This window comes from Paroedura picta, chromosome 10 (genome assembly GCF_049243985.1).
Source record: "Paroedura picta isolate Pp20150507F chromosome 10, Ppicta_v3.0, whole genome shotgun sequence".
Taxonomy (NCBI): domain Eukaryota; kingdom Metazoa; phylum Chordata; class Lepidosauria; order Squamata; family Gekkonidae; genus Paroedura; species Paroedura picta.
In genome coordinates this window covers 86,703,062-86,714,127 of record NC_135378.1, presented here as the reverse complement: position 1 = coordinate 86,714,127, position 11,066 = coordinate 86,703,062, and the positions used below count along the sequence as shown (strand labels likewise).

The 11,066-nt window shown below is 52.8% G+C and overlaps 1 protein-coding gene across 3 annotated transcripts in view; it reads right to left on the bottom strand.

Annotated features, from left to right (window-relative positions):
* ADISSP (adipose secreted signaling protein) overlaps positions 1-11,066 on the bottom strand; it is a 47,942-nt gene that overhangs the window by 3,565 nt on the left and 33,311 nt on the right. For all 3 annotated transcript variants that reach the window (XM_077301312.1, XM_077301314.1, XM_077301313.1), the window contains exon 5: positions 1,735-1,857. In XM_077301312.1, the coding sequence (XP_077157427.1) occupies positions 1,735-1,857 (123 nt within the window). The remainder of the gene's footprint in view (positions 1-1,734; positions 1,858-11,066) is intronic.

Genomic DNA, 11,066 nt, shown 5'->3' with positions numbered 1-11,066 from the left:
CTGCAAGAGACAAAACGGGGGGGGGGGGGGATCGGGATTAGGAGCAAGCCCCCACTCCCTGCAGGCTCAGGAGCTGGTCCTTATACCCCGCTTTCCTCGACCCGAAGGAGTCTCAAAGCAGCTTACTCCTGCCTTTCCCAACCCCCCCCCCCCAAGGCCCTTGTGGGGTGGTGGAGCCAAAAGAGCTCCAGGAGAACTGTGACTGGCCCAAGGCTTCATGTGGTGGAGGAACGGCTCTCCAGCTCACAGGCCACCACTCTTAAGCACTACCCTACGCTGGCTCTCTGGGACAGAGGAGGAGACCGAGAGTTGGCCTGATCCAGCCCCCGTTTCCCAGTGGGAACTCCTGAGTTCAATACCCCCACATCCCCCACACAAGAACACAGGGGGTTGGGGAAGGGAGGACCCCTGAGAGGTATAATGCCGTACAGCCCACCCTTGGGGTACTGGTTTCCAGGTGGGGCCTGGAGTTCTGGAATGACCCCTCATCTCTAGACAACAGAGAATGGCTCCCGTAGATGAAGTGGCCGCTCTGAGAGGGTGACTCTATGGCATACCATAGAGGCCAAGAGAAAAAGAAGTCCTAGAGTGACAACGGATGTCCACTAAGGTGGCAATACTGCCCCACCCTCAAAAGCATTAATTTTTCCCAGGGGAACTGATCACAAAAGTTTGGAGATCAATTCTGCAATATCTCCAGGCCCCACCTGGAAGCTGGCAACACCAGCCCCTGCAGATCGTCCCTCGAGCAGCAGGTGGCGCCCTGCCATCAAAGGGCGCTCTGTCATTCCCGTCACATTTTGCTGCCACTTAAGCAGAACCACGGATGCCTCTCAGCGGCTCCTCCTTTCCATTGTGACTTTGGCCTCCCCACACGTGGGGGACACCCACTTATCTCGCCACCCTCTTCGGCTTGAGCGAATGCACAGCTGGCAAGATTTAATTTCCTGGGCAGCAGAACCCCTCGGCCACAGCCGGATATTAAAGCAGATGCTGAGATAGCCAAAGCGTCTCCAGGCTGGGATGGCGGGGCAGCAAAGGAGCTGCAAGAGGCAAATAGTGCCCAGCCCCACACGGGCCATTCGAGCAGAAGGGAACGGCCGCTCCCTGAGGAGCCACTCGCCAGCACCTGATGCCAACGCTGGGCCCCACAAATGACTGTGGGTCTGCTATGTACCTGCATGAGCAGGGCATTGAAAGCTGCATCCCAGAATCCTTTGAGCCCTTCAGAGGGATCGTGGGAAGCACCTTTTTGATCACCGAGAAAAGCCAGTGCAGACAAGGAGTCTCCAACCTATTTGAGCCTCTAGCCACTTTTGGCTACAGTGTGGCTGGTGCAGTCACAAAATGGCCACTGTGAAGAGGCGGTGCCAGCCACAAAATGGCCGCTGTGAAGAGGCGGTGCCAGCCACAAAATGGCCGCTGTGAAGAGGCAGTGCCAGCCACAAAATGGCTGCTGCAGCTCACCTTCAACCATGCTAGGAAGAGCTGGGTGCTGCAGGAGCATCTGCTGCTAAAGCAGCCTTAAAATAAATCAGCACAGCCGATCCAATCTCCAATGGCCAATCAGGAGCCTTGCTGGACAAAAGCCCCATCTGGCCCTACCCACTTTCTTAAAACATTTGGCCAGGGGGGCCAGGGCAAGGTGTCCGTGGGTGCGGGGGCACCTACAGGCTTCGGGATGGGGACCCCTTGTGGCTAGAGAGGAAATGCAGACAGCAGGGGGGGACTCACCCATCACCCTCGCCTGCACGGCCACTTTGACGGAGGCCGTGCTGTTGGCCGTGCTGCAGAGCTCCACCTCCTCCCGGAGGACCCCTTCTTTGTGGGCTGTGTATTCGCACTTGATGTGGTAACCTGCAGCCAGAAGGAAGAAGCAGATAGGATCACAGGCCCTCCGGGAACACTAGACACTAAGAGAGGAGAGACATGGGCAGCAACAAGACGTCACAGCAGCCACCGGCCCAGATGGCTTTTTAAGTGCTGGGATGTACCCAGGGGAGGAAGAGGAGGAGCTGTTTTTTTCACACCCTGCTCCTAACTTCCCAACGGAGTCTCAAAACAGCTTACAGTTACCCACCTTTCCTCTCCCCACAACAGACCCCTGTGAAGTGAGGGAGCTCTGAGAGAACTGGGACTGGCTCAAGGTCACCCAGATGGCTGCACGTGGAGGAGGAGAAGTGGGGAATCAAACCCAGTTCTCCTGATTTGAGGCTGCTGCTCTTAACCATGGCACCAAAACTGTGCTCCATCTAGTCCAGCACCCAGTCTCACGCCATGTCCAATCCGTTCCATTTCTATGCTGCCTTTCCTCAAAGGTCAGGGTGGCTCACAGATTAAAATCATAAAAATGCATTATCTTCATAACATTATTAAAAACATTAATATTTTTAGAAATAACAAAAGATTAATACGAGTATGAGGGCACTGCTGGATCAGACCTGCATCCTGTCCCACAGAGGGCGTGGAGGCTGGGCCTTCTCCTGATGTTGCCTCCTGGCTCTGGGGTACGCTCTGCCCGCCAGGGCCAGTAGCCACTGGTCACCCATGAATCTGTCTCTTCCGCTTTTCAAGCTGTTTAGTCCTGCGGCCATCACCGCTTCTTTGGGCAGCAAATTATACACTTTAATCACTTGCTGTGATTAACAATTAGTACACAACAATTAAAAGACCACACAAACCACAGAAAATGGCTCTAGTATACCTCTGTACCAATACGGCAAATAAAACTTTAATTCACACAAAGCAAACCCTGCATAATAACACATAATCAGCTGCTCCAAGGATAAAAAGGACAGCGCAGCGCAGATGTGTTTCAGCTGCGGCTTCCTTCGGAGGTGTCACAGGCATAACCCAGGTAAAGGCTCCTGGTGAATACCATCAACATCAGAAAAGATCCATTTGCAAATATCCCCACAAATACCTCATCCATAGGATGTGCAATTATTTTAAATTGGTATTTTCCAATTTGGGTCTATTGGACCAGGGACTATTTTTTGCTGTTTCCAAAAATTCTTGAATTCCAACAATGTCTGGATCTGGGATTAGTTTTAAAAAAACTGAGAAGAAAATTTCCAGTCATGGACACGTGGAATTCACTGCTGCAGGAAGAGCTGGGATTGGATGAGTGATTCTTTGAAGACCAACCAAGATTTATTCATGGCGTGAGCTTTCCTGTGCAGGCACACTTCCTCAGATAAAATGGAACAAGGATCATAAGAGTACAGCTATAAAGGAAAGGTAAATTAGTGGCAAATTAGTAAACTCCGTCAAAGTCTCCAAATTATGCCATATGGTAATTCTTTGCTAAAACAGCTAATCAGTCCTTCTGGGTTCAGTTGCAGTCACAAAAACACTGGAGAAATAAAACTGTTCTTGTTAGCAATTAATGGCAGGCACTTTGCCAGTTGTGACAAGAAATAATTGAAAGAGACGAGTTGCTTGGGTGGAGATGGATGGGGCAGGCTGGTGGACCTCCTGAGGCCCCCGAGTGACTGGAGGGGCCACTGGCCTGATCTAACAGGGCTTCTCTCATGTTCTTATGATGTTATTATTTATTTCATTTATATGCCTCTCTTCCCTATGGCTCAGAGCGGTTATTATGACGGCACATGAGTAGGTCACGCTGGATAGGGCACTATTTGGATGAGCATCAAGCCATGTTCGCAGGAGAAGCACCTTTCTCAAGTCACTGGATTGTCCACGCAGCACTGGCTGCTCCGATGGCCACAGCTCTCTGGCAGTGCTGGGTCTTCCCAAGGGGCCAGACCACCTTTTCCCTGGAGAGGCTGGGGACTGAACCGGGGACCTTCCGTGGGCCAAGAAGGGCCTCTGCCACCGAGCCCTCTCTATCAGAGGAGAAAGGCAGGTCACGCGAGGTCAGCTTTCAAGCACCGGCACTGTCTGGGAAATGAAAGGCTGTCCACTGCCTGGCACATTGAGAGGCCATGGGCTGAATTTCAAGTAGGCTGAAAAATCACACCCAGTCTGTCTCCTTAGTTCATTTCTAGAAATAGAATCACAGAGTTGGAAGGGACCTCATGGGTCATCTAGTCCAACCCCCCGCACTACGCTCCTCCACTGTCACCTGCCCCACCCCCTTGAACCTTCACAGAATCTACCCAGCCTTTCTCCCCAATGGGGACACAAAGCGACTTATGGCACGCTCTCCTCTGTCTCCATAACAACCCTTCAGGGTAGATCAGGCTGAGATCGTGTGACTGGCCCAAAGTCACCCAGCCAGCTTCCACAGCAAGAGTGAGGAGTTGAACTCAGGTCTCCCCGATCCTAGTCTGGCACACTTAGAATCACCGCTGGAAGGGACATCAAGGGTCTAGTCCAGAATGCAGGAAATTCACAGCTGCCGGACCACTACAGTGAATCCTGAATCCAGGCCCAGGTGATGCCTTCCTACACGCCCACTTACAAACTTTACCGCTACTACATGGCTAAGCATGCAGTGAGGGTGTAGTAGAGAATATTACATATAATCAACTGGACATTCAAAAGTGTTAAACATCATTTAAAACCACACGCACATGGTTCTAATGCCGCAAATGCACAGAGAATGTCCCAATATTTAAGTACAGGTTAAAAGGCACAATTTGTACGCTGCTATGAGAACCAAACGCATTTCAGCTAAAAGCCTCCCTCAGTGGTCATATTCAAACTGGGTACTCCATGAATAAACAAAGATATTGCTAAAATCATAGGCAGAATGGACCTACAACTCTTCCCATAAAAATGAGGCTTTATTCCCACTAAGATAAGATGTTCCCCCGTGGGGATAGAGATTCTGAAGATACAATCAGTATCCCGATGCAAGAGCCAAACGCCGCATAGCTAAAAGCTTTCCTCGGTGGCAAAATTCAGACTGCGAAGAACACGCCTCCAATTCAGCATCTGCAAATTAGATTTCAGCCACCCCAAGAGGTTCCCTGTGGAATAAGAGGCGGAAAACGCTCTGAATAGGCAGCCCGGGCAGTTCTTCCAAACGGGCAACATTTCAGGTGTCCCGAGGTCTGCTGAGGGCCGGTCCGCAGAGCCCAGAGGCCGTACGAGGTGCTCGGGGACAGTCCGGAGGGACACAGCCCCTGGCTGATTCATCCGGATCAGGAAAGGAAGCCCCTCTCTCCCCTTTGCGCCAGGCCGGAACAGATGGCAGCCTAGGAGAGGATCTCTCCGTGGACCTGGCAAAGGAGGCGGCTAAGGAGACCATCTGGCAGCTGCCTCCGGAGGGAGAGCAGGAGGAGGAGGAGGAGGGCAGAGGTTCCTCCGTGCGGGACAGAGTGTGCCGAGTTCAAGGCCAAGCCTGATGCTCCCCCTCATCTCTGCCCCCCGTTTGCAGAGTGGAAAGAAAGCAAGCCCCCACCTGGGTTACTGACAGAAGGAACGAAACTAAGGGACCCTCCAGCGGCACACAGCTATGCCCTCTCCCGGGACAGAAGCACAGCTCAGGAGCCTCCCCGGATCCAAACCCCAAATGTGGAGAAGGAGATCTCTCCCTACAAAAGCCGGGAAAACATGCACTAGACGAGTGGGGGCCTTAACTGTGGCTCTCCAGAGGTCCATGGACTACAGTTACCATGAGCCCCTGCCAGCACAGTGCAAGGCAGGCAGAAAGGTGGGACCAGACACCTTTCTGGAAAGGAGGGGCTGCGAGAGCTCTGAGAGAACTGGGACTGGCCCAAGGTCAGCCAACTGGCTGCACGTGGAAAAGAAGTGGGGAGACCAACCTGGTCCCCCACATTGCTCTGCATCCACGACACCCCACTGCCTGTGCTCAGGAGAGAGCGGTGCTCTGGTGCGCTTCACACGAGGAACGCAAGGGGGAGAAACGAGGCGATGGGGGGACCACTTGCGCCACTCACTTAAGTAGACCCTCCTCTTGCTCTGATGTGCCAGCCTCCACGTTTGGAGGGCCTGCCACACGCCAAATCTCAGTGGGCTAAGAGATGGCAGATGGAACACAGCCACCCTGTGTGACTCCGTGGCTCAACCGTCCATGAAATGAGCACACCTGTGAGCATCCCAGACTCCCTCCAGCTGCAGACTGGGCTGGGGAAGGGCACAGGGCCCTGCAGCTGCAAACTGGTGCTCCAGAAAGGGCCGCCTGCTGCACCGCAAAGCATTCCAGTCCCGGCTGGAGAAGATCAGGGCCTGCAAGTCAAATGCCAGACATGAGAGCCCCTGGTGCCAACCCCCTGGAGCCCCGGGGCCCGAAGAAGGCCAGGCGCCTCCTTGAGGAACTTCTACTTTTTGTTCCCGTGGCCGTCACTACATCCTCTGGCAGCAAAATCCCCAGTTTCATCTCAGGCATGGGTTTATTCCAGACAAAACATTTATTCCAAGCCAAGCAATTTTCTCAAAGGACACAGAACAATTATGGGGGCTTATGATGAAGAAGCTGTAAGAAAACTGACAACTGTTGCCCTCCTCTGTCCTGGATACTGCAGGGGCTGGACTGGATGACCCAGGAGTCCCTCTCCACTTGAGGGTTCTAGGGTTCTAAACCTCAGCCTGTCCACCCTACAGCCCTGATCTCAACCCTTTGGACTTCTTTTTGCCCTTGTCTGTGTGGGAATCTGTTCCGTTCAGCTCTCTGGCGTCCCGCAAGGAATTCCAGTGTGCCACAGAGCGAGAGGGAGGCACAGCTCTAATCCTCCAACCCAGGGTGTCGTTCTCTCCCTCCAGAACGCTCAATATCAAATGCTCCACAGCCTCCGTCAGCCATTCCATGCAGAGCGACCTGCTGCTGCTCCTGTTTCTATCCGGAGCCCTTGACACACTTGCTCCAAGGAGCCCTTGACACACTTGCTGGCATGCAAAGAGCGGAGGGCACATTGGAAGAGGCGACCTTTCAGCAACAACAGAAAATCCGCAAAGGGGTTGGACTTTACTTGGGTCTGAGGTATCCCCGTCCCAGTAGCCTGCCTGCCAGTAACAATTCTCCTCTTCTGAAAACAAGCTGCTCCCCTCAGTGTGTGGTTGGCAGAGAGGCGTTGACGCTGTCGGCAGAGGGGTTGAACATGCAGAGAGAGCAAAGCACCAGCGCCTGCTTGAAGAATAAAATTGTTTTATTTAAGAAGAGAAATAACCTTGGGGGAGAGGGGGAGAGGGAGAGAGAGAGAGAGAGAGAGAGAGAGAGAGAGAGAGAGAGAGAGAGAGAGAGAGAGAGAGAGAGAGAGAGAGAGAGAGAGAGAGAGAGAGAGAGAGAGAGAGAGAGAGAGATGAGTATCTAGCTAGCTGCAGTAACTCTTGTTCAACAACTGTTCTGGGGGCAAGCAGGGAGAAAGTGTATTCAAAATGCAGGAAGTCTCCTGTCGAGCCAGTCAGCACACAGGAAGAGGCAATTTGGAAATCATCTGGATGTTCTGATCCAGCAGTGCTAAATGCACCTCTCCTCCGTTGCCCCCTTTACATTGTGTTCAATTATGCACAAAGCTGATTGTACACAATCCGGCAGGTCAGTGGCGCTTCTGGGGCAAGCCTATCGCCTTAAAGATAAGGCAGAAGAGCAGAGCGCGCTGTTGTTGCTGGAGGGAGGGAAGGATCATGTCCAGATCATGCGAGGTGATGTTACTGCTTTACTGGCCATGCGGGGGAACTCCCACAGAGACGCCAGCAAGGGCTTCGGCACGCTGAACACGAAACCTGCAGAATCCAGCCCTTGATCCATCTAGCTCAGCATCATGCTCAGCCTGGGGCAGTGGCTAAGATCAGCAGCCTCTAATCTGGAGAACTGGGTTCACTGCCTTACTTCTTCTCCACATACAGCCAGATGAGTGACCTTGGGCCTGTCCCAGTTCTCTCAGAGCTCTCTCAGCCCCACCTGCCTCACAGGGCGTCTGCTGTGGGGAGAAGAAAGGGAAGGCGAATGTCAGATTCTCTGAGACTCTTTTGGGCAGCCAAAAGCAGGGTAGGAAACACCAGCTGTTCTTCTTCTCTGGGTGGCTGTCTTCAGCCCTCCCAGGTCTCAATCAGAACTGGGCTTTCTTTCTGTCCTTCGGCAGTGATCCTCAGGCGTGCTCCTGGGACCTGCAGCACACAGACCCCACCCTCCGCTTTCAAGCAGTGGCACAGCGAGTTCTTCAACACAGGCAGGATTGTGCGGTGCAGATAAGATCAGATGGGGCCACCGAGGGGTCTCCTTGCTGGGTAAACACCACGGACCCTGGGTTGTGTCTGTGCAACCAAAACTCAAACCCTTTCTTCCCTGCCAAACAAGTCCTGTGCCCCTGACAGCCTGTGAGTTTCATGGCATTTCCATGAAGACCACGGGCTGAAAGGGGGATGCAACAGAAATGTGTAACACGACGATGGACAGAGAACAGAGAGTGAACTTCCCCCCCCCTCTCCCCAGACACTGGACATGGAGACAGATTCAGAGGGGCAGCCGTGTTGGTCTGATGGAGCACAACAAAATCAGAATCCAGCAGCACCTTTAAGACCCACAAAGATTCAGAGCGTGAACTTTCGAGTGCAAGTCTGAGGAAGAGTGCTTGCACTCGAAAGCTCACACCCTGAATAAATCTTTGTTGGTCTTAAAGGTGCCCGACTGGACTCTGATTTTACTGGACTGAGGGCATCCAATCAAGCAGAGGGGCAGCAGATTCAGGACGGGACAAAACTGAAATATTTTTCTATGCAATGAGTGACTAAAACGTGGTCTTGGTTGCCAAAGGATGCAGTGATGGCCACAGACATAAACAGGGAATTAGAAAGATTAGTGGAGGAGAAGTCTGTGGATACCAGCTGTGGCCACCAAAGGGAACCTCCATGTTTGGAGGCAGTCAACCTCTGAATATGAGTCCCAGGAAGCCACATGAGCGGGAGGTCTCAGACTCTGTGCCCTGTTGCTGGGCCTCCAGTGGGTGAGAAAGGACGGACCACTGGTCTGACCCAGCAGCTTTTTCCTTATGTCCTTGACTGCTGCCTTCCGGTTCTTACACCTGGATTCAGGCAACTGAAAAGGAACCCTGCTGCAGTTTGCATTCTGGCCTCCGCTGGACAAAAGGAGACACGGCCTGAGCAGGAAGGACTACTGGGAGGCTGCCACCCCCCAAGGACGCTGCTGGCGGGCAAACAAAGAGCACGCCCTGAACTCTGCCCTGCCTGGACAGCCTCCGCGGGATACCAACCCTGCCCCTGCTCCTGCTGCTCCTGGCCTACTGCCCGGGAGAAATAATCAGGGGAGCAAAGATCCTCATAGAATGGAAGGGGACACAGAGGCCATCTAGTCCCACCCCTGCTCAGTGCAGGATCAGCCTCCAGCATCCAGGAGAAGGATCAGCTTGGAGACCCCCAGTGAGGGGGAGCTCCCCACCTCCTTGGGCAGCCCATTTCATGGCTGAACTAGACTCACAGAATCCTAGAGTGGGAAGGGGCCTCACAGGATATCTAGTCCCACCCCCTGCTCAGGGCAGGATCAGCCTCCAGCATCCAGGAGAAGGTTCTGTCCAGCTGCTGCTTGAAGGCGTCCAGTGAGGGAGAGCTCCCCACCTCCTTAGGCAGCCCCTTCCACTGCTGAACTACTCTGACTGTGGAAATTATTTTCTTGATCTGTACCAGTGCTGTTCTACATGTAGTTTGAGCCCATTACTGCAGGAAATGCTGCCAACAGGAATTGCTCCCTGCCCTCCTCCAAATCCTTCAAGAGAGCCCTCCTGTCCCTCTCCACCTCCTTTTCTCCAGGCTGAACATTTCCACATCCCTTAGCCTTTCCTCATAGGAAACATAAAAATAAAAAAACATTTTTATTTCAAACAACATGGCAATGATACTGAAAGTATACAAAAGAAAAAGAGGGATCATCCAACAAACTGCTATACACAGAATACAGAACATTTTTGGGGGGGGGGGGAGAATCCTCCCTCTAACCTCCCCTCCCTTACAGCCTCCAAGAGATTCTCCATCCCCCCCCTCAACCACTCGAAATGTCAGCCTACAGCGAGATTATTAACCTCCTCATCACCACATGTTCCACAGTCCATCTCTTGTCATTTCTAGACAATCACAATAGCTATAAAGATATCCAAGTTCCAAAGAAAATCTATTCTATATCCCACAATAAAAGGCAAAAGGCATGTTTGTTCAAAATCCACTTCCTTATACCTTTATTATTCAAAACTTATTCTCTTCCTGCTCCTGCCCTGCAGTCCATTTACAGGCAGAGCAATTGATGTTTTTTGAACGGTGCCTCGTTCTAAGTTTGTCTCCTGCCTGCACAACAAAACCCTTCATCTCTCCTCGAATTCTGAACTCAGCCTGTGTCTCAACGAAGTTGCTAATTTCGCCATGACCGGTTTCTGTTCTCATACCCAGATGCATTGGAAGGAGCGTGCCAGCGCATCAAAGCCGATGCCCCGAAATTAAAACGTGCTTGGCTGAGAGGAGGCCCTGAACTCCAACTCTGCCCTTTGACCTGAAGAAGCACACAAGAGCTAAAGCCCGGAATTACAGCAGGTGGGTCTCCACGATGCCCCTGGCCTCAAACTTCCTTCTCGTGCTTCAGGTGAACACGGCGACCTGCCTGACTCTGTCCTCATGCACTGCAGACGCACATGCCCACGCACACCCCGGCAGCGCATCAGAGCTGAGCCCACTATCTGTTTCCCACCCGGTTAGCAACAAACACGCAGACAGAGAAGGAGTGAGAGAGAGAGAGAGAGAGAGAAAGAACAGAGCGGAGCAGGCAGAGAATTAACTCGGTGATTAACTATTCCAGGAAGCGCTGGCAGTTTCCACTGGAGGAACAAGCACAAGTCGTGCCACAATTGCAGCACGTCCATCGGCCACGTGGGGGATAAAAGGGATGCCGCAGGAGCCCCCCCCCACCCCCCTCCCCCCACCCCCACTGCAGGCCTGTTCTTGGTTGCAGCACCAGGCTGGGCCCTTTACAGCTGGACGGACAAAAGCTCTTTCCTTGTGCCTTTGCAAATAGCCATCCCTGGGGGGGGGGAGTATTTGGGGCACCAGAACCGCCTTGAGACCTGGCAGCGACCTTTTGTAAGAGGCTGCTGAATCCGCACTTGCAGCCCATGATATGCCAAGAGTGAAGGGCCGAA